A 24,650-nucleotide genomic window follows, 5' to 3' on the forward strand; every position below is an offset into this window, starting at 1 on the left:
GCTTCCTTCTGGGACTACAGCCATGCAGAGCAATTTGATGCAGTGGGTGGTGTATGGTCTGAGCTCTGACAGGCTGACCCCTCACCCCTTTAACCTCTGCAGCAATCCTGGCAGCACTCACATGTCACATTAGAGAATGCAAGAGCAACAACCCCAAATTAAGTACATGCTCCCCATTCACACCTGAGACCTTGCAACACTGGAGGGATAATGGCTAATTGGGCCCAAATTGGACATATCTATTTAGGGGTGTACTCACTTTTGTTGCTGAGGTTTAGACATTAAAGGGGTAATGCAGCCAAAATTAATTTATCCCCTATCCACAGGATAAGCGATAAGTAGCTGATCACGGGGGGTTCGACCCCTTGCGATCTCTGGAACAGGATCCCGTCTCGCTCAGTGAGGAGTGCGTGTCATCTACTGCTACTTGGCATGCGCTCCATTTATTTCTATAGGAGTGCCGATGATGCCCAAGTGCTGGACTCAGGTCTCTTCGGAGCTCCCAAAGAATTCAATGGAGCCCATACCATCTACCACACTCGCTCCTCACTCAGAGCCGGGTCCCGTTCTGGAGGTTGTGGATAGAGGTTAAGTTATTTTTGGCTGCAGTACCCCTTTAATGGTTGTGTGTTGTTATTTTGTGGGGACACAACATTAAACACTTTTATACAGGCTGTGCAGTCACTACTTTACATTACTTTACAGTGTCATATCTTCAGTGTTGTCACATGAAATGATATTTTAAAAAATGACAAAAATTTGAGGAGTGTACTTACTTATGTGGGATACTGTATATTCAAGTATAGATTTTTGCAATTGACATCCTCTGTAGAGGATTACATTGTTGGTACTGTACATTATACCAGCTCAACCAACTATGCTGTAATAGGGAATAATTATGGTAAATAACTCTATAATTGTCCTATGCATGGTCACCATTAAATTAACCAGTTAACTAACTTAAAGGGGTATTCTGGGCAAAAACATTTTATCCCCTATCCAAAGGATAGTCATGACCCCTTCCATAGTCATGAATGGAGGGGGCGTTGTGTGACATTAAGTCCCCAGTCCCGAAAACCGGGAGGCTTCCGAAACTGGAGATTCAGCACCTGCATAGAAAGCTGGTGCTGCAGGGAGATCGCGGGGGGTCTTAGCAGCGGGCCCCCGCGATCAGACATCTTATCCCCTATCCTTTCGATAGGGGATAAAATGTTTTTGCCCGGAATGCCCCTTGAAACTAACAAATGGTTTCAGTCTTAATAGCCACACCAGACACCTAAAAATAAAACATGTCTGGCAATGTAAAGCAAGCTAGAAGAAATCTAGAAGCAGAAAATGATGTCACATTCTAAAGTGATTCACCTGGAGGTCACAAATGAAGATCTACCTGGAGGTCACAAAAGAAGCCAGATGAACATCTAAAGAACTGAAGGCCTCATTTGCCAAAGTTCACGGTGCTAGAGTTGGGACCAGCATCTATGGAATATCCTCCATTACTTTGGGATTGTAGTCTGTGGACTGCTGACTCAAGGATGCAAGTTTTTTGAAGACATTGCATTACACAAGAATATCATATCAAAAGTCATTTATGGTGCTGGCAGTATGATAGTCTTGGTTGCTTTTTTTTCCTGTAGGACATGGATGACTTGTCACAATTGACAGAACCATTAAATTGCTATAAAAAAATCTGTGTATCAGAAAAGGAGAGTTTCCATCTGTTAGTTTCGGACCTAAAGCTCGAGTGCAGTTGGGTTATGCAGCAGGACATTGATCTGCAGAACACAAGCAAAGTCAACTTCTGTAAAGCTTAAAAGAAACAAAATTAAGGTTTTGGAGTAGCTGAAGTCAAAGTCCTGACTTGAATCCCATTAAGTTACTGTGGCAAGACCTTAAAAGGGCAGTTCATGCTCGAAAACCCTCCAAGGTAGGCAAATTAAAACAATTCTGCAAAGAAGAGTCGGCCAAAATTCCTCAACAGTGATGTAAAAGAGTCATCTCGAATGTTTGCTTGCAATTGTTACTGCCAAGTGTGGCATAACCAGTTATTAGGTTTAGCGTAGGCAGTTACTTTTTCACATGGGCCTTATAGATTGTAAATAACCTTTTATTTTTAATATATGAATAAATGAAAAGATCATTTAAAAATGTATTCACAGCACTGTATGTGCCCTTTGTAAACCAAAGAAAAGAATAAACCATCTACCCAGCAACACAAGTGTCCTTAGCTATGTCCTCGGACACAGTGGCGGCAGAAGATGCAGGGGAGAAGGACCCTCCAGTGCCACAGGTGAGAAACTAACTAAACCTTATTTCCCAGCATGCTTTACAGACTGTGTATCCTCCATATAAACAGGAAACCAACACATTTCACACACTGCATGGCTGTTCATCAAGGCTATGATCAGTCACTGACCTGTTCCTTTCGACATTCCTTCTCTGTATTTGTCCTTTGTACTGTCATTTTTTTTATTGTAGAATGTTTCCTTCATTTTTTATAAAGAACATACATACATGTGAACACAAGTGTTAGTGTGTGCACTTATCATAGAAAATGTAACGTCAGTGTCAGGTAATGCATCTTGGCCGTACACTTATAGAGTCTATACTAATGTAATCATATATAGCCAGATGGGCTATGTTGCTAATATTAAAGGAGATGTCCGGTGCTCACTTTTCTTATTTTATCCGTTCCGGGCTGAAAAATAAAAGACATTTTTTTTCTCTTACCTGCCTAGGCTCCCCGGTGCTTCGGTACAGGTGTTCGGTCCCCGGGCTGTATTCTTCTTACTTCCTGTTAGCCCGGCACGTCACACGGAGCTTCAACCTATCACCAGCCGCAGCGATGTCCCGCCTCAGCCAGTGATAGGCTGAAGCTCCGTGTGACGTGCCGGGCTAACAGGAAGTAATAAGAATACAGCCCGGGGACCGAACACCTGTACCGGAGCACCGGGGGAGCGTAGGCAGGCAAGAGAAAACTTATTTTCTTTTTTTTTTTGCAGCCCGGAACGGATACAATAAGAAAAGTGAGCACCGGACATCTCCTTTAATAGTCAGATGGGTGGGAATGTTATTTATCCAAAAGCGGCATAAGGCTCAGCGGGGTGTGATCATGAGGCTAAAGGGGCCTAGGTCCATCTCAGAGGGTGTGAATCAGGCTTATATCCCTGAAGCCTAGCATTCACACCCCTTTGTGAAATAATTTTCCAGCCCATCTGACTATTCAGGGAAAAGTAGACAGTCAACCAAATAATAAAATCCCTGTATCCTTGGAAGGAAAGGTTGGGAGTTGGGGTAGCAATAAAATAAAAATACTGGAATGGAATCAGGACACCCAAGGCTACAAAACTATACAGACCAAGAGTCCTCCAATGATGCTCTCGGCGCAGGATATGTGTTTTAATTTCAGAATCTGAGACTTGCTCTAGGATTATCGTGATCTGGAGACAGATTAGACTCGTATGGGCCTTTTGACATACAGTATACATCTCCAGATCACGATAGTTTTAGGGCAAGCTGCGAAATTCAAACACATATCCTGCTACCGGGACCATCATTGGAGGTACGCTTTAAAGGGGTTTTCTATTAGTCTCAAAAATGTTCCTACAGCCTGGAGCACCCCCCTAAGTTGCTGCTGTTCCCCATCAGAAGTGCTGTGTTGATGTCAAGTACATTGTGCAGCGATCTCTTCCTACATGTATTTGGCTGTAGCATCACATGCACCAACGGCCGTCTGGGCATGCTGGGAGCTGTACTACAACTCCAAGCATGCCCGGCGATCTCTACCTACATGTATTTGGCTGTAGCATCACATGCACCAAGTACGGGACACTGGAGCAGCAGCAAACTAAGCGCAACTAACAAGAGAACCTATTCAATAATAATGTTTATCTCTATGGCAGTGTTCTCCAAACTGTGGACCTCCGGATGTTGCAAAACTACAACTCCCAGCATGCCCGGACAGCCAATGGCTGTCCGGGCATGCTGGGAGTTGTAGTTTTGCAACATTTAATAATAATGTTTTTCTCTTTGGTAGCGGTCTCTAAACTGTGGACCTCCGGATGTTGCAAAACCACAACTCCCAGCATGCCCAGACATCCGGAGGTTCACAGTTTGGAGAACACTGCTCTATGGTATTGATAATGATCGGTTTTGTGCTTTTTCATGTTTCTTTCTTTTTCTTTTGTTCTTTTCCTGGGGATCATCTTAATAATAATATTTTTTCTCTATGGCAGCGGTCTCTAAACTGTGGACCTCCAGATATTGCAAAACTACTAGCATTCCCGGACAGCCAACAGTGAAAACTACAACTCCCAGCAAGCCCGGCGATCTCTTCCTACATGTATTTGGCTGCAGCATCACATGCACCAAGTACGGGACACTGGAGCGGCAGCAAACTAAGCGCAACTAACAAGAGAACTATTTAATAATAATGTTTTTCTCTTTGGCAGCGGTCTCTAAACTGTGGACCTCCAGATGTTGCACAACTACAACTCCCAGCATGACCGGACAGCCAACGGCGAAAACTACAACTCCCAGCATTCCCGGACAGCCAACGGCGAAAACTACAACTCCCAGCATTCCCGGACAGCCAACGGCGAAAACTACAACTCCCAGCATGCTAGGAGTTGTAGTTTTGCAATTTAATAATAATGTTTTTCTCAATGGCAGTGGTATCTAAATTGTGGAATCTCTGTAGAGGAGGACGGCACCAGGATATGGCGCGCCGTGCTCGTGGATCATATAAATCCAATGGAAGAAGTAGAAATCCCGGCACCAGCGACTTAGATGCAAATAAAGGATGTACTGATAATACAGCATGTATTGTTACACCTTACAAGACGCGTTTCGGCAGATATAGCCTTTCTCAATCGTCTGTCTAAATTGTGGACCTCCGGATGTTGCAAAACTACAACATCCAGCATGCCCGGACATCCGGAGGTCCACAGTTTGGAGAACACTGCTCTATGGTATTGATAATGATCGGTTTTGTGCTTTTTCAGGCTTCTTTCTTTTTTTTGTTCTTTTCCTGGGGATCATCTTGGAAAAAAATCAGGTGTTTTTTTTTTCTAATAATGTTTTTCTCTATGGCAGCGGTCTCTAAAACTGCGGACCTCCAGATGTTGTAAAACTACAACTTCCAGCATGCCCGGACAGCCAACGGCATATTGGGAGTTGTAGTTTTGCAACATTTAATAATAATGTTTTTCTCTATGGCAGCAGTCTCTAAAACTGTGGACCTCCGGATGTTGCAAAACTACAACTCCCAACATGCCCGGACAGCCAACGGCATATTGGGAGTTGTAGTTTTGCAACATTTAATAATAATGTTTTTCTCTTTGGCAGCGGTCTATAAACTGTGGACCTCCAGATGTTGCAAAACTACAACTCCTAGCATGACAGGACAGCCAACAGTGAAAACTACAACTCCCAGCATGCCCGGCGATCTCTTCCTACATGTATTTAACTGCAGCATCACATGCACCAAGTACGGGACACTGGAGCGGCAGCAAACTAAGCGCAACTAACAATAGAACCTATTTATTAATAATAATGTTTATCTCTATGGCAGTGTTCTCGATACTGTGGACCTCCAGATGTTGCAAAACCACAACTCCCAGCATGCCCGGACGGCCAACGGCTGTCCGGGCATGCTGGGAGTTGTAGTTTTGCAACATTTAATAATAATGTTTTTCTCTATGGCAGCGGTCTCTAAACTGTGGACCTCCAGATGTTGCAAAACCACAACTCCCAGCATGCCCGGACGGCCAACGGCTGTCTGGGCATACTGGGAGTTGTAGTTTTGCAACATTTAATAATAATGTTTTTCTCTTTGGCAGCGGTCTATAAACTGTGGACCTCTAGATGTTGCAAAACTACAACTCCCAACATGCCCGGACAGCCAACGGTGAAAACTACAACTCCCAGCATGCCCGGCGATCTCTTCCTACATGTATTTGGCTGCAGCATCACATGCACCAAGTACGGGACACTGGAGCGGCAGCAAACTAAGCGCAACTAACAATAGAACCTATTTATTAATAATAATGTTTATCTCTATGGCAGTGTTCTCGATACTGTGGACCTCCAGATGTTGCAAAACTACAACTTCCAGCATGCCCGGACAGCCAACGGCTGTCCGGGCATGCTGGGAGTTGTAGTTTTGCAACATTTAATAATAATGTTTTTCTCTATGGCAGCGGTCTCTAAACTGTGGACCTCCAGATGTTGCAAAACCACAACTCCCAGCATGCCCGGACGGCCAACGGCTGTCTGGGCATACTGGGAGTTGTAGTTTTGCAACATTTAATAATAATGTTTTTCTCTTTGGCAGCGGTCTATAAACTGTGGACCTCTAGATGTTGCAAAACTACAACTCCCAACATGCCTGGACAGCCAACGGTGAAAACTACAACTCCCAGCATGCCCGGCGATCTCTTCCTACATGTATTTGGCTGCAGCATCACATGCACCAAGTACGGGACACTGGAGCGGCAGCAAACTAAGCGCAACTAACAATAGAACCTATTTATTAATAATAATGTTTATCTCTATGGCAGTGTTCTCGATACTGTGGACCTCCAGATGTTGCAAAACCACAACTCCCAGCATGCCCGGATGGCCAACAGCTGTCCGGGCATGCTGGGAGTTGTAGTTTTGCAACATTTAATAATAATGTTTTTCTCTATGGCAGCGGTCTCTAAACTGTGGACCTCCAGATGTTGCAAAACTACAATTTCCAGCATGCCCGGACATCCACAGTTTGGAGAACACTGCTCTATGGTATTGATAATGATCGGTTTTGTGCTTTTTCAGGCTTCTTTCTTTCTTTTTTTTCTTTTCCTGGGGATCATCTTGGAAAATAAATCAGGTGTTTTTTTTTCTAATAATGCTTTTCTCTATGGTAGCGGTCTCTACACTGTGGACGGCTGTCCGGGCATGCTGGGAGTTGTAGTTTTGCAACATTTATTAATAATGTTTTTCTCTATGGCAGAGAGAACACTGCTTTATGGTATTGATAATGATCAGGTTTGTGCTTTTTCATGCTTTTTTTTTTTTTTTTTTGTTCTTTTCCTAAAGCTCATCTTGCAAAATAAATCAGGTGGAGGGGGGGATTATTTGGCCCGGGTCATGAAGTGGTTAATAAGACACATGAAGACAAAGCTTGTGTACCAACAGGTGTTTGGGTGATCTGTATGGGGAATAGTGGGCTCTCCACTGCATCATCCATGTTGTCCTCCCTGGTGACCCCTGTAGATCTATGTGTCTTGTGGATGGGATCCATGAGCATCCTGTGCTGGGGACAGAAGTTTCGTGTGCAGCCTGGAGCTTGGGCTTTGTGAATGGCATTAACCTTACGAGTGTTTTACTGCAGTCCCTGCACATGTCTACCTCCTCCCTCCAGGAGCTGAAGGGGAGCAGGGTGTGCAAAGTGCAAGGGGAGGAGGAGGAGAGAGCCTAGGGCAGCTCTGCACTGTGACCCAGCCTTGGCTGTGAGCTTGTCTGCTGTATGTCTGAGGCTGGGAGGCTGCCCCTCCATATGTGAGTGTGTGTGTGTGTGTGTGCTCTACCGCCGCCACTGCTGCCCTTTGATCCTTGCACTAGTGTTAGGGGCTTGGAGACACACAGGGAGCAGCCATAGACACGGAAGCCTCGGCTCCTCAGCATCATGTCGCCCCTCCATACACACAACACACGTATAGATCCCATCCATTGAGGAATATTTATTACGGCTGGGGGAGGGAGGTGAAGGGGAGGACAAGCCAGGTGCAACGACCGAGCGCCCTGACTCCCGGAGCCCGCAGGAGCCGCTCTCCGTCTCCCTGCCTCATCCTGCCGCCACCTCTTCTTCATGTGCACCGAGGAGGAGAATGTGATGGACGCGGAGAAGCCCACATAAAGGGGACACAATGCCCAGGAGGAAGCAGGAGCAGCCCAAGCGTCTGCCTTCACGTAAGTGCCCGGCTTGTGTGCTGCCCGCTGCGGGCGCTAGTTTAGGGTTACAGAGGGGGCGCAGGGGTGATGGGTGCTGTGTGCGGGCTGAGCAGGGCAGCCATGTTGTGGAGAGCTCCAGTCCTGTGCTGGCCATTTATTTCATCATTTTATTCAGAATAGGGTGTAGTGTGTGGGGCGACCCCCCCCCCCCCTTCCTCCTCCTCAGCCTTCACCCCACTGTGCCCTTTCCCTGCCTCCCGCGCGGCTCTCGGGGTCTCGCAGAATCAATAGGGCTCTGTCCCCGGGTAAAGGTTGCGGCCAGCTCCGGCTGCTGAGCCTGGCGGCCCCGGGAGGAGAGGCAGCGGCAGATGCAAGGGGGAGGGAGGGAGGCTGAGGAGGAGGCTTGTGCAAGAAACCCGAGGGGTGGGCCGAGCAGAGGAGGGAGAAAAGGGGGTGTCTGTGTGGAGGAATCCCTGGTCAGGGGCTGCAGCCCGTGCCCTTCTGCCCTGTCAGCCCTGGGCACTGGGGCAACTTTTTCCTGCTACTTCCAGCCCACGTCTTCATTGTTCACAGCGCTGGCATTGGTAACTTTTCCAAGGCTGGCATGTTACAGGGTGAATGAGAAGTAACTGTCATGCCAGCCATGTCTATTGTGTGCGCGCTGGGTATGACATTGTGACCCCCAGCCCTGGACATGGCATGGCCACCATGTTTATAGAGACCACTATAGGGCACCTGGCATGTATGTGTGGGCACACAGAGGGCACTACTATTGACACGTCCTGTGTGCACTTCCTGCTTCGTGCCCGTCAATCTTGGGAGGCTGCGGGCACTCATTGTATACAGCACATTGTATTCTTCCCATGCAGGTGATGCCCGGGCCTGTCACTGTGTTGTGCCACTTTCTGTTCAGAGGTGAAATAAAGCCAGGGCGAGGGTTAAGTAGTGCGGCGGGGCCGAGCTTGTTTACCCGGTGTGCCCCGGTTCAGCTGAGGATCGGTACATGTCTGTGTTTCCGCAGCCTGTCTATGTATGTAAAGCCACAGTCGGTCACCTGAAGTTCACAAGGTTGGGGGAAGGGAGGGAGGGGTCAGGTTGTTGCTTTCCATTTGCAGCCATTTGCTCTGTGCAGACGGCTGGCGATCAATATCCATAACATAAATATATGTATGCATGTCTGTGACACATGGGGGGGAGAGCAGAGGAGGCTGGCAGAGCCTGTGCAGTGCAGGCATTCCTAACCTCACCCTGGAGCTTTCACTGGCATCTAGGGCTCCATTGCAGCTCAGAAATATGCTGCCACATTGTGTACACCAGTGTTTTCCTACCAGGGTGCCTCCAGCTGTTGCAAAACCACAACTCTCAGCATGCCCGGACAGCCGAAGGCTGTCCGGGCATGCTGGGAGTTGTAGTTTTGCAACAGCTGGAAGCACCCTGGTTAGGAAACGCTGCCATACAGTGACTGGTTCTACACACCATAAATAAATGATGATAATATGAATAAGATTTCCATTGGCCTGTGCTTGGCATTAGACCAGGATTTTTAATTTTATTTTTTTTCACCCTGGCATAAAACATAGCGTAGTGCCCCATTGGGTTAATTAAAGTGCCCCAACCTGCTCTTATACAAAAGCTTAGCTATAACCCTTGGATAGCTTATTTTTGTCCACTGTGCCGAGGAAAGTTTTTTTTTTTTTTTTTACACTAGGGTTTCCCTAATCTGTGTGCCCTCTTAAGATTGGAAGGCCCGTGGTGCAGGTAGTAAATGCTGACTTGAAGTCCAGCCCTTAATTGGTTAACTCAGTGTTTCCCAACCAGTGTGCCTCCAGCTGTTGCAAAAAAAAAAAAATCCAACCCCCAGCAGCCTGGGAGTTGTAGTTTTGCAACAGCTGGAGGCACTCTGGTCGGGAAACTCAGGGTTAATCCCAGAAGGGATGTTTTTGCTATTGTGGTTTTTGGTTTCGAAGACAAAAAACATGTAAAGGATTGAGCCGGATCTGGAGAAGGCGACCTCTGCTGAACAGTAGATGTATACTGAAGTGGCTGAGCCATGTGACCTTGACCCTGACCTCAGCTACTCCCCTCCAGCTCTGAGTCATTCTCCATTTTAGCTCAGTCACCCTGGGCCTACAAGGGCTTTGATCAATTCAAAGAAAACTGCTTCTTGCTTTGATTTTTCGGCCTGCAGAGAGCCCCCCCCCCGTCCCTTGCCTGTCACTGTTGTGCTAGTCCCTAACCAGGGCTGAATTTTCACACTTACTGTAAAGTTGAGTGTGTTGCACGGTGTTGCCGCCACTGTATTGTATAGATTGTCATCTGTATCCAGCGTGTTGTCTCTGTAAGTAATCTCCCCTATATATAGAACTCGTGACGTAATGTTTCTGATCGAAACTCAGTTCTTGCAATATACTTGAAAAAAGGATGTGAAATTGCTACAAGTATATGGCGTTCACTACATTATTAAAGAGCGCGTCTTTTAGTAAATACATGCCTAAGGCTAGGTTCACCCTACCGTTGTGGTCTGACCCCTTAAAGGGATACTCCGGTGGAAAACTTTTTTTTTTTTTTTAAATCAACTGGTGCCAGAAAGTTAAACAGATTTGTAAATTATAGACCTACAACCAGCTAGTGCTGGGCGATATGACCAAAAATGAGTATCGCGGTATTTCTACAGTATCACGGTATTTCACGGTATTTTTTTTTTTTTTTTTTTACATTGAGACTTGCATTGAGGTGGCGTAGCGGAACTAAATGGGCTTTTGGAACTAAATGATCTGAACACTGGGGCAGTGGAGTACCCTTTTAAATAGATTGTAACAAACAACCCTATAGCCTCCAGCTGTTGCAAAACTACAACTCCCAGCATGTTGGACTATATAGTAGTGTATAGTATAGGTCAGTGTTTCCCAACTAGGGGTGCCTCCAGCTGTTGCAAAACTACTACTCCCAGCATGCCCGGACAGCCGTTGGCATGCTGGGAGTTGTAGTTTTGCAACAGCTGGAGGGCCTACTGTAGGTATAGTATATTATACAGACCCCTGTCCATCCCAGAACCCTGACTCACCTTCCCAGTTGCTGCAGGGACCATCCGGGGAGGGTGGTCCGGGCCATCCATCCTTCCTGTAGTGTCGGCGCCATTCCGGGTGGAGGGTGAACCTGTCCGGGCTGTCCTTCTTCTCCGGGGGTGCTCTTCTCCACTCCGGGCAGGCTCCGGCCTATTAACGCTGCACAGACGCCGCTGCACAGTGACGTCCGTGCGCAGCGACGCACCTGACGTCACGGCATAGCGGCGTCTATACAGCGTACTAGGCCAGAGCCTGCCCGGAGTGGAGAAGAGGACCCCCGGAGAAGCACAGCCCGGACTGGTTCACCCTCCACCCGGAATGCCGCTGGACACTACAGGAAGGATGGATGGCCCGGACCACCCCCATTATGGGTAAATTAAATTTTTTTTATTGACTCTGAGGGTGGGGGAGGGGCCCGACCGGTATAGCGGTATGGGCAAAAATCCATACCGTGGGAGAAAAAAAAAACGGTATCCGGTTCATACCGGTATACCGCCCAGCACTCAATAAGAATCCAAAAATGTAAATTCAAAAAATGACAAAACTTTATTAAGGAACAATATCAAAAACACAATATGGGACCCACCCAATTAAAACAACCCATCCTTAAAAAGGAACCCCACAAAAGGACAGGGGAGAGCTTCTCTCTAGACCCTATTATACATGAAAAAAATCACAAGAATAACAAAATCATGGAAAATAATGTGGTCATATGTTATTACCTAAGGTAGTCATGCTGAGTCCTACAAGATCACTGTACCCCCGCCGCCGCCTCTTTTGTCATGTATGCTAGGGTCTAGAGATGAGCTGTCCCCTGTCCTTTTGTGGGGTTCATTTTTAAGGGTGTGTTTTAATTGGGTGGGTCCCATACTGTGTTTTTGATATTGTTCCTTAAAGGAGTAGTCCAGTGGTGATTCAGTGGTGAGCAACTTATCCCCTATCCTAAGGATAGGGGATAAGTTGCAGATCGCAGGGGGTCCGACCGCTGGGGCCCCCTGCGATCTCCTGTACGGAGCCCCGACAGCCCGCGGGAAGGGGGCGTGTCGACCTTCGCACGAGGCGGCGGCCGACACGCCCCCTCAATACAACTCTATGGCAGAGCCGAAGCGCTGCCTTCGGCAATCTCCGGCTCTGCCATTGAGATGTATTGAGGGGGCGTGTCGGCCGCCGCCTCGTGCGGGGGTCGACACCCGCTATCTCGGCGGAGAGCCGGGGCCCCGTACAGAGAGATCGCAGGGGGCCCCAGCGGTCGGACCCCCCGCGATCTCAAACTTATCCCCTATCCTTAGGATAGGGGATAAGTTTTTCACCACTGGACTACCCCTTTAATAAAGTTTTTTTGTCATTTTTTGAATTTACATTTTTGGATTCTTATTGAGTGCTGGTTGTAGGTCTATGGTTAGTTCTAGCACTTATGGATTGAAGTCGGTGTATGGCCGGAATTGTAGGTTTGTGAGATTTGTAAATTACTTCTATTAAAAAATCTTAATGCTTCCAGTACTTATTAGCTGTGGAAATTCTTTTCTTTTTCGGATTTCTTTTCTGTCTGACCACAGTGCTCTCTGCTGACACCTCTGTCCATGTCAGATACTGTCCAGAGCAGGAGAAAATCCCCATAGCAAACATATGCTGCTCTGGACAGTTCCTAAAATTTACAGAGGTGTCAGCAGAGAGCACTGGGGACAGACAGAAAAGAAATTCAAAAACAAAAGAATTTCCTCTGTAGTTTTCAGCAGCTAATAAGTACTGGAAAGATTAAGATTTTTTTAATAGAAGTAATTTACAAATCTGTTTAAAGGGGTACTCCGGTGAAAACCTTTTTTCTTTTAAATCAACTGGTGGCAGAAAGTTAAACATATTTGTAAATTACTTCTATTAAAAAATCTTAATCCTTCCAGTACTTATTAGCTGCTGAATTCTACAGAGGAAATTCCTTTCTTTTTGAAACACTGATGACATCATGAGCACAGTGCTCTCTGCTGACATCTCCGTCCATTTTAGCAACCGAGCATAGCAGATGTATGCTAAGGGTAGCATGGTGGCTCAGTGGTTAGCACTGCTGCCTTGCATTGCTGGGGACTTGGGTTCAAATCCCACTAAGGACAACAATAAATAAAGCGTTATTATTATTATAACGTCAGCAGAGAGAACTGTGCTCGTGATGTCATCAGAGAGCATTCCAAAAAGAAAAGAATTTCCTCTGTAGTATTCAGCAGCTAATAAGTAAAGGAAGGATTCAGATTTTTTAATAGAAGTAATTTACAAATATGTTTAACTTTCTACCACCAGTTGATTTAAAAGAAAAAAGTTTTCCACCGGAGTACCCCTTTAAGGATCAAATGGGCTTTTTTTTTCTTTTCTTTGTGCTGAACGGACCCTGAACGAGTTGGAGCACAACAGACACCACTGGGCCCTGACGACTCCTATTAACTTGAATGGGGTCCATTGGTGTCTGATATTTTCCAGCACATGCACAGTTTTTTTTCCCCGCTCACTTCCCTTCCTTTCTATGGACTGACCCGCTCTATCCGTTGTTTTTACTAGAAGCATATGACTAAATAGTCAAGTGGGTGTTACTAGTTGAATATGTGTCACTACACTGTCTAGCACTTTCAGCCTTGTTTGGATAGTCTTAGGTCTCCTTTACATATATGCGTTGTCAGTTCGCCCCCCCCCCCTCCGGGAAAAAGAAGCAAGTACTAATCCAATTCATTTGAATGGAAAAGTTCACAATCATCTGGCGTCTCAGTGTGGACTCGCCGGATCGGCACAGACAGGGGAACACCTCTTGCTGCGTCCCCTGTCCGGGCATCACAAACAATGGACTCCAGAGGATGCACAACTGTTGCACTTCCAGCATCAATTGTGTCAATTTTCACCCAGTTTCGCTGTAGCCAAACTCCACATATAACTCTAGCCTAAGACAGTGTTAGGACATGCCCCCTGGCTGGTCACACCCAGTTGGATATTTAGTCATACATTTCTAGTAACAATAACTGAGGAATGGCGCAACACAGAGCCATAAGAAAAGATATTTTAGAATAGTTATTAAGTAAGAAGTACAAAGGGTGGTGACAGGACCGCTTTAATGTGGATATCATAAGACAGTTAAACACTGTTTTAAGGCTAGGTTTCCACTCAGGTTTTATTCTGGAGTTTTTTATTCAATTTTTTTTAAACTTCCTCTGCAGCCAAAGCCAGAAGTGTATTTTAAAGGAATGGGAAATATAAAGGAAGGACTTATTCTTCTACTTCTTACTGGATCCACTGCTGGCTTTATTTCAAAAACTATAGTTGCAGTTATTAAAAATAAATTAAAAAAAAAGGCAGAAAAGAATCTGTGTAAAAACCTTGCCTAAGGCTGGAATTCCACTGAGGATTTTTTGCAAAAACGCCGAAAAAAACGCCAATTTTCCCACGTCCAGATGTTAGATGCAAGTCAATAATAAACTGCAAAATGGCAGATTCACTTGGCGGTTTTCAGTTTGGCGTTTTTTAATCCTTTTGGCGTTTTTCAGCAATTTCTGGCTCAGAGGCTGGATTTTCAAAATGCCCGACAAAACCTAGTTAGGCGTTTTTTGCCCTGAAATCGTGGCGTTTTCCTCCCATAGAAGTCTATGGGAGAGCAAAAACGCCAGGAAAAACGCCATGTTGGTTTTAACTTTCGCGTTTTTGCAGGTGGTTTTTATTCTTTTTTGGACTTTAGCGATCCAAAAAAGTGATGGAGATACCTTTTTTATTAAAATTTTGTAGGGTACCATTAAAAAAAATAATAAAAAAGTGTATCTCAGGAAATTTATCTTTTTCGAAATTTTTATAAATTCTTAAACAGGGATCAATTTATGTGGGTGGGTAAAGCACTAAAAATGTATCCGACAATAATAAAAATGTAGTGTGTGCGTGTTTTTCACATTTAAAAAAAAAACATTTTTTAGGTAGTACTACTACTCCCAGCATGGAACACACTGTTTCATGATGGGAGTAGTAGTACATATACTTATAGACAGATCGCCTGTTGCGATCCTCCTGTATAATGTATAGATGCGGCTGCTCTTCTATGGTCCCCGGCACTGCCGTATATATATACACCTATTCATATTTCCCGCAGAGCTGTGATTGGCTGGAACCATCTGGCCAATCACAGCTCCCTGTGGAAAATATGACTGAACACAGACTACTAGGCTATACTGTAGAGTAGAAAAAAATACCAATAAAATAGAAGGCAGTGAAACATAGACAAATGGAAACAATGTTTATGTCACAACATAGAAGTCAGTGTTTACATTAATGTACAGTATATGTTTCAAGAAGCAGAAAAATGTGTAAGTTAAAGGTAAACACAATACACGTGATCCCGGCCTATGTATTTGTGAACCCACCCCTAGGCCTCCTTCACACTGCAGTATTTAGGTCACTACCTTATTTTGCATCAGTATTTGTAAACACGGAGATAAATGTAAATCTTTCCATTATACATTTCTCTCTTTGTTTATTCCACTTCTGGTTTTGGCTGATAAAAATATATTAACCTCTTGGTACATGTTTGACTGCCCATTCACCACACACTTTGAAATCCACGACAGCTAGGAACTGGGGTAGATTTCCAATTCTTGGTGTAAATATAGTATAGCTGTCAGGTTGAGGGAGCACACATCACTCCAAAAAGACACTCATTTGGCATATAGAAGTCTATGAATACAATCATCATACCTCAGATGTTCTCTACAACTGGTGTGAAGTAAAGTACTAGAAACAACTAAAGGAAATTTATCACGTCTTATGTCCTTATTTTGGTTACGTTTTTTCCACAGGACCCACGCTATTGGGTATGCCATAAATATAGCTTTGATTTTAATGCTAAAATTCTGGGCTTAAAGAAATTCCCTTATATGGTGGTTGACATTGTGATGTGGTTAACATATGGTTAACATTGTGATGTGTTAAGAGGACCTAGGGAAAGAGCTTAAATAATCTTTTATTATTTATAATAATAATAATAATTATTATTATTATTATTATTTGCCTATATAGTGCAGCATAGGCAACTGTTGAGAATAATGTAGAGGTTCTTTTATATGCCTGGTGTATACTTGTTTTAGTTGATGTGGGTTGTCTGCCATCTTGATTACTATTTCTCCTCTGTTATGGTTTTTTTAATGCAGCCTACATTTTCCATGTAGGCTGCATTAAATGTGTCTGGCTTGGATGTGGGGGCAGAGTCTCATTACTTAGTCCTGTCCACGTGAAGCAAAAAGTGACCTAGAATATCTGTCTCCTAACGACACTATAGAGAACGATACATCTTAAAGGGGTATTCCAGGAAAACTATATATATATATATATATATATATATATATATATATATATATATATATATATATATATAAAAAATCAACTGTCACCTGAAAGTTAAACAGATTTGTAAATTACTTCTATGAAAAAATCTTAATCCTTCCAATAATTATCAGCTCCTGAAGTTGAGTTGTTCTTTTCTGTCTGGCAACAGTGCTCTCTGCTGACATCTCTGCTTGTCTCGGGAACTGCACAGAGCAGAAGATGTTTGCTATGGGGATTTGCTTCTACCCTGGACCGTTCCCGAGACACGTGTCATCAGACAGCACTTAGACAGAAAAGAACAACTCAACTTCAGCAGCTCATAAGTACTGAAAGGATTAATATTTTTTAATAGAAGTAATTTACAAATCTGGTTAACTTTCTGGAGCCAGTATAAAAAAAAAAAAAAATTTTCTCCTGGAATACCCCTTTAAGTCTGTCTCTGTTTCTCCCTGTTAGTGTCAAGCTGCATATCATAGGACACACTAGACAGTCTGTTCACTAGAGACAGTGGGGGAGATTTATCAAAACCCGTGCAGAGGAAGAGTGGTGCAGTTGCCCATAGCAACCAATCAGATCGCTTCTTTCATTTTCCACAGGCCTCTAAAGAGGCCTGTGGAAAATGAAAGAAGCAATCTGATTGGTTGCTATGGGCAACTGCACCACTCTTCCTCTGCACAGGTTTTGATAAATCTCCCTCAGTGTGATCAGGTGAGTTAACTGCAGTTATACAGTGTAGGGACTTGCCTACTATATCTACTGCACTCCTGTTCTCTTAGGCTGCATTCACACTTCGTTTTTACATTACAGGTGCCATAGGGCAGACATTTATCAAAACCGGTGCAAAGGAAAAGTTTCCCAGTAGCAACCAATCATATCGCTTCTTTCATTTTGCAGAGGCCTTGTTAAAAATGAAAGAAGCAAGCTGATTGGTTGCTATGGACAACTGGGCAACATTTCCTCTGGACAGGTTTTGATAAATCTCCCCCATATATATCTTCAGCAGCATTGTGTATGTGGAGAACATACAGAGAGAGAGTGGGAAGGGGTCTGAGATCTACCAGGAGAGATCTCACAAGAGAAATGATATACAAATGGCCGGCACTACCTCTCTCAATGTTTTGGTGCCCTGGAGGGTCACAATGTTCAGACAAGAGTTGCTCAGCACTCACGTTCTTCTTCAAGATGTTTTATTTACACTTTAAGGCTGTACATGGAAAGACATTTCTATGTACAGCCTTAATGTGGGAATAAAACACCTTTTAAGAATAACATGAGTGCTGGGCAATTTTTACTTTGGGAGAAAGCCACCTACCAACAGCTAATGGATATAGGTGACTACCTCCAAATGTAATGCAGCAGCAATGAAGGGGTATAAGGAAGTAACATTTGACTAACAGCCCTGGCAAATATATAATGCCATGTGCTATATAATGCCATGTGCAGGGTTCTAAAGTTTGCAACAGATTGTCACCAGTATGATTGTCACCATTCATAAATGTTCAGTGAGCAGAGGTATCTGTATGGAAGGATCTACATATGTCTAACGAATAATGGTGCTGATATAGCATTGGATATGTAATGAAATTGCTTCTAAATCAACAATAACAATAAATTGGCTAGCATTGCTATCTTTTAAACCTTTTTATTAGAACCTTTCTATTCCAGCTTTTCATGTACTGGAAACATTATTTTGGCTGGTCCCTATTTTGAAAGGGTTACTCCTCCCATAGACATCTTATCCCCTATCTAAAGGATAAGATTTCTGATCGCAGGGGTCTGGCTGCTGGGACCCTCTGCAATCTCTGGGCTGGCACTTCTGGGTTCTGAAAACGGAAGCTTGGAGCTTCCGTGTTCGTGATGCCACACCATGCCCCCTCAATGTCTATGGGAGGGGGCATGTCAGCTAGTACATAGCCATCATGCCTCTTCCAATAGACATGAATGGAGGGGATGTGATGACTGTGGTCGCCCGTCATGTGACAGAGTGGAGTTTGCTCCGTGCACTGGGGTGCCGTACCGGAGATCGCAGGGGGTCCCAGTGGCCGGACCCCCTCCATCAGATGTGTTAACCCCTATCCTTTGGATAGGTGATAAGATGTTTAGGGGCGGAGTACCCCTTTAAGACCCAAAACACAATCTTATCAATACCCTTTTTGTTGTGGTATGAATTAGGGAAGGCACCTGTGTCCAGCTATGAAGCAAGCGGAACAGCTGCGCTCGCATCATGCACCGAGGGTCCTGGCTATTATTAACAGCCGGGAACTCACCATTAACCCTTCAAATGTTGTGATCAATACTGATAATGTCATAGCGGGATCAATACTGATAACAGGGTCCAATGAGTAAAGATGGCCGCTGGAGCTCCACTCACCTTCCCCCGGCCGTCTCCTGCGGCCAAGTGCATGTATTGTATCTTGACTGAAAATACCCTATTTCATTGTTTCTAGAACTCTTGCAGATGTTTGTGTCCATGGTAACAGACTACAATCAACTACTTTGTGGAGTCTGATCCTGCTGTATTATTTACTTTTTTGTTTGATTTGCAACATGAAGTAGGGGACAAATGGAAAGGCACATGAATGCTCGATCAGTTTTACAGTTTACAGCTTATTTATGCATTTTATCAAATGCATTGGCGCTATAATTGTTTTTTTATTCATTAATTTTTTTGGTGGACATAACTTTCTTATGCTTTTAGACCTCTTACTATAGTTATACTGATGAGCTTCTAATCACATATAGATTTTTCAACTGTTACTACAACTTAAAGTGGACCTATCAATTTTTTATTTTATTATATTGTAATATTTTTTGAAAAAAATCTTAAATATAATCAGTAAAAAATAAAAGACTCCCATAACATAACTACGTGCCACTTGCATCATATGCAATTTACCTAACATGCACAGCACTATTACTTATTTGCCCCATACTCAAACCACAGGATCTCTTCCCTGTTCTATCCAATGATTTAGCTTCGCAAATGCCTTACAATGCAGTGTAGGAAAGAGGAAGGCAGATACACGATTTTGCTACCCCGAGCATGGCGCTGTACCATGGAAACTCGGCAATGTTTAAAAAAGGTATATCATGAGATACTAAATAGATAAATGTATTTATATTGTAAATGTAAAATCTAAATATAATTAAAAGTGACAAGTTCTCTTTCAATCTCCCCATTCATTGCCTTATTCTAAGCATTGTCATTACATAATGCTATAAGTTCATTTCAGTTTTTTGAATAAAAAGAAATGAATGAAAAATATTGAAATGCATAATTATTCATACTTTTGCTAAGATATCTATCTAAGGCTAGGATACATACAGATTGTTCTTTTGAGAGCCACCGCACAGACAACGATCATGATTTCTTATATGTCTAATGCGTGACAAGATATCAAAATAAGAAAGACATGGGTAAATGGAAAGTCACCTGAAATTTGTTATTGATGCCATCATGATAGAAGTCTCTGTGAATTCCCAGCCACCTAGACCTTTTATAACAAAACTGTTTTCTATAATGAAAACCTTAACTTTAACAATTTATTTTCACGAGATTTCAAGTGATTTCATGATATGCTAGTTTGGAAATAGTAAAATTTTTTGTAGTGAATAATAAAAATTCTAGGCATAGTCTAGAGCTCTAGAATATCTGTTGGCTGTGTTTCCACTTTTTGCCCCCCCAAAAAATGCCAAAACGACCACATGATGTTTTTCTGTGGGAAAAACACAGTGGCCAGATGTTAGCAGGGAGTCAATAGGGAAATGCAAAATACCAAACCCACTTAGCGTTTTTGGGGTTGGCGTTTTTTTTCCTGACCCCGACGTCTTGCTGCGATCTGGCAGTTTTGCCAAACTGCAGCATGCTGAGACTATGGCTTTTTTTTTTTTTTTTTAAAGCAAAAACGCCATAGTTTCATTATCCCTATTTTTCCTCCGCAGCCACATAGCATTTTCCAGTGCAGCATAGCTGCGCTGGAAATGTCCCTGCATAAATCGGCACATTGTGCTTGTGGCTACAGAGCCGAGAGCACAGCTGATGCTGAGCAGTAGATATGTTGTAAGCCTACAATGTGTATGTTGAGACCATAACTCTATGGAAACTTGGTAATTGGTTCTGAAGCCACCAAAATGTCATCCAAAAATAGGAAAAAGTGAGGATTAAAGAAAAATAAGTAGATAACTGATATAGATAAAGCAAGTCCTTACATATAAAAGTAATAACGAGCTTGCTGGGAGCTGTAAATCACTGTCTATGTAGAGGACAGAAGCTTCTTCAGGGTCCTGTAAACTACATGCAATGCCCTAAAAAAGTAAAATCGAGCCACCCTTACCTGGTGTCCAAAGGAGCAGCCAACCCTGGAACAGGTAAAGAGTAGTACAGAACATGTAATACTTCAGTGTACTCTAGGGGGCGCTACCAGACAGCTAATCAGTGCATGCACTTTAGTAACACAGGTGTTTTACCAGTGAATGCCCATTCTAATTGGTCAGTTCTTCCAGCCATTGACATGTTTCACAGATATGGACTGTCCGTAGCATTGTATGTTTAGTCTGGTTTAAAGTTACAATGGTCCAGAAAAGACTATTGTATGCTGAGGGATCACTGTATACAGAAGACGAGGTCTACTTACCTCCCTTGTTCCTGTCTCGGCCAGATCCATGTAGCTCCTCCCCATAGCAGTGACATCATTGGGGGCGGAATTACAGTCGAGAGCCAGGCTGGTAAGTCTGAGGCTCTTTTCACATTTTGCATAATGTGAACAGACCCTTCTGGCAGTGTCTTCCCAGACAGAGAGACTCCAGCTGTTGCTAAACTACAGCTCCCAGCATGCCCGGACAGCCAAATCCTGTCTGGGCATGCTAAGAGTTGTAGTTTTACAACAATTGTAGGCTCCCTCTTTGGGAAGACATTGCATTATGGGCGCTCTCCTCAGCACAGAGCGCCAAATATGTACTAACCCATTTTTTTTCTCCTTTCAGATCCGTGTATGCAGAGGATTAGAGCTGATTCGTTGGACTACGGCGATGAACTGCATTTTTTTTTCTTTTAATGAAATGGCTAACGAGGGCTGTGAAGGAGTGTTTTTATTTATTTATTTTTAAATAAAATAAGTTTTTTTTTTAATTTTATTTAATTTTCAGGCTTAGCAGTGAAGGCAGTCTTATAGACGGAATCCATTACTAAGCTGGGGCGTTAGCACAGCTAGTGCTAACCCCCCAAAACAGATAGCGCTAACACCCAAATATTACCCTGGTACCCACCGCCACAGGGGTACCGAGAATAATGGTCCTCGCCCACCCTGGTAACGTCAAACAGTTGCTACATGGTTGGTATCTGGCTGAGAATAAAAATACAGGGAAACCTATGATTTTTTTCCCCCATAAACCAGATATCAAACAAACAGCCACAGCCTGACGTTACCAGGGTGGGTGAGGACCATTGTTACTGCCCCTCCCCAGCCTAAATAATGCCAGCCTGTTACCGCCTAAGCCCAGGAGCACCATTTTTGACGCTCCGGGCCTGTTGGTACCAGCTGATACCAGGGTAATATTTGGCATTAGCCCTAGTTGTTTTCGAGGCTAATGCGAAGCCCCGGCTTAGCAATTGATTCTGTCTATAAGAGGGCTTCCCCTACTAACCCTGAATATGTATAAAAAAAAAACTAGACACATTGGAAAAATTTTCTTCATAAAAAACACTTCTTCACAGCCTTTGTTATCCATTTTATTAGAAGAAAAGGAAAAAAAAATGCAGTTCATCGCCGTAGTCCAACGAATTTGCCGTAATCCTCTGCATACACTGATCTGAAATGAGAAGACAAAAAACACATAATGAATTAGTATATTTTTGGCGCTGGGAAGAGCGCCCATTATGCAATGTCTTCCCAAACAGCAGGAAGCCTCCAATTGTTGCAGAACAACAACTGCTAGCATGCCCAGGTAGCCTTTAGTTGTCCGGGCATGCTGAGAGTTGTAGTTTAGCAACAGCTGGAGTCTTCCTGTCTGGGAAGACACTGCCAGTCTGTTCACATTATACGAAACTTACAATGTGAACAGAGCCTCAGGCTTACCACCCTGGCTCATGTCTTTATCCCCGCCCCCAATGATGTCATCACTAGGGATGGAGCTACACAGACCTGGCGGGGACAGGAGCGAGGGAGATAAGTAGACCTTGTCTCCTGCATACACTATATACAGCTATCTATAGATAGCTGTATATCATGTATACCGCACCAAAGGGGCTTTAGGAGCAGGGAGTCCTGTCAGTATAGTGACGGGATTTCTGGCTCCTGTATAGTATATAGAGGTACACTATGCACCCCTGTATACTATATGGCCAGGGAAGGTGAGTAGTGATGCTATTCACTACTCCTAACACTCCATGGGCAGGGTGCTCTGCATCTGACCCACAGAGTGGTACCCTGAAGGCAGTGAAAAAAATGAGGCATGGACACATGTATTTGCTTGCTAGGTGGTTGACTATTGCACCATCAGTTGGTTTTAGTTGCTTTTTTTTCAGCAAAATTGTGTGGCCATTAAGATTGTTTAACCTGTATAGGACGCCGGGCGTATGCATACGCCCTGCATCCCGAGTCCTTAAGGACGGGGGGCGTATGCATACGCCCGTGGGAATTCCGGTCCCCACCGCTAGCCGGTTGGGGACCGGACCGGAATGCCTGCTGAAATCATTCAGCAGGCACCCCGGCACATCGCCCAGGTGGGTCCTGAGACCCCCCCCCCCATGTCGGCGATCGCAGAAAATCGCATGTCAATTCAGACATGCGATTTTCTGCTATTCCGGGCTTTTTTTTGTTTCATGAATCCTTGTAACTCCTTTAAGTCTATTTGCTGACTGCTTCTGACTGCGATGTTTATATTATTATATAAATGTGTATTTAATTGCCTAGTGCTGCTGAAATAAAAAAAAACTGCAAAGTACCAAAAATGTATTCCATGAATTTTGACTTTTGAGTTTTAAAAAATACCTTTCTGTCAGAAATGTCCCTTTTAAAACCTGAATTAGAAACTAATCGTTATTTCACCTGAAATTATGACTGTTTCTGGCCCCGCTCATCTTCGCTTCTTCTTACTTACTCTGATGTGACTACCACACAGGAAATGCCTGCAAAGCCAGTCATTTGCCAAGCAGGTAACTGCTTGGCAATGATCCATTCAAACAAGAAAATGAGTACAGTACTTCAGTAAGTAGTGATACAAGTTTTTGTGCAGCGTGTAAGAGTCAGAATGATATATGCAGTGGGGAGCCTTTTACTTTGGTGACAGGCTGTTTCACACTTAAGGGCTGTTAGTGCTTTATTGCGTCCATAGCTACTTGCTGTCCACACAAGCTTGCTGCTCTCCAATTATTTGGGTGTATGATTTTGCGTACAGTACACAGTTCCAGCCAGCGCAGGGGGCCCGTAACAAACAGGAGGAGGAGGGCAGCGCTTGCGGGTGACATATGTGAGTAGTACCCCCATGGGGACAGTGCAGCGCTGGGCTGATGATTAATTTGGTGGGGGGAATCAGAACAGCGCCCGCGGATCACATATGATTAGTTCCCCGATGCGGGGGACAGCACAGCGCTGGGCTGATAATTCATTCATTACCGAGGGGGAGGGGCCAAACTGGTATTGCGATATGGGGAAAAATTCATGTTGTGCAGGAAAAAATATTTCGGTATTCGGTATGAACCGGTATACCGCCCAGCCCTAGCTGCAGATGTCCTTTAAGTAGATGATAGGATTGCTCAGATGCCACAGTGCAGTTTCTGCCTTTTAAGGGTACATTTACATGTGCATACTTTCTGCTTCGTGTTGCTGGTCATTCACTTCAATGGGTAGTAAAATCTACTACAGCATATCTGTGTGAACGTACCCTTAGACTTATTTAGCCACAAGCTGATCCTTCAGGATCATTTGCTTGTAAGTAAAATAAAATGAAAAATAACAGAGATACTAAAAATTGAGATATACTTTACCTGAATGCACAGAGATGGAAGTATCATAAGGTGACACTGATTACACCACAGGGGTGAGTTCACACTTGGCAGAATTGCTGCAGATTTTACCTATTGGTTTGTGCAGGTAAAATCAGCAGTGGATTTTATAGTGTGATTTCAGTGTGACTTAGACTATATTTTTGCTCTAAATTTGTTAGTGTACTATCAGTATATTTGTCACATGCAATGGGCACACTTACAGTCATAACCGTAAATGTTGGCACCCCTGAAATTTTTCAAGAAAAGGAATTATTTCTCACAGAAAAGGATTGCAGTAGCACATGTTTTGCTATACACGTTTATTCCCTTTG

At 43.9% G+C, this 24,650-nt stretch overlaps 1 protein-coding gene across 2 annotated transcripts in view; it reads left to right on the forward strand.

Annotated features, from left to right (window-relative positions):
* Window positions 1–7,440: 7,440 nt before the first annotated feature.
* Window positions 7,441–24,650, forward strand: part of ZNF827 (zinc finger protein 827) — a 183,746-nt gene continuing 166,536 nt past the window's right edge. The window contains exon 1 of one of the 2 annotated variants that reach the window (XM_056562852.1): window positions 7,441–7,950. In XM_056562852.1, coding sequence (XP_056418827.1) covers window positions 7,908–7,950 — 43 coding nt within the window. In that variant the 5' untranslated portion in view covers window positions 7,441–7,907. The remainder of the gene's footprint in view (window positions 7,951–24,650) is intronic. The other variant, XM_056562851.1, reaches the window with a different exon arrangement.

The sequence above is a fragment of the Hyla sarda genome, chromosome 1 (genome assembly GCF_029499605.1).
Source record: "Hyla sarda isolate aHylSar1 chromosome 1, aHylSar1.hap1, whole genome shotgun sequence".
In the NCBI taxonomy this organism is placed as follows: Eukaryota; Metazoa; Chordata; class Amphibia; order Anura; family Hylidae; genus Hyla; species Hyla sarda.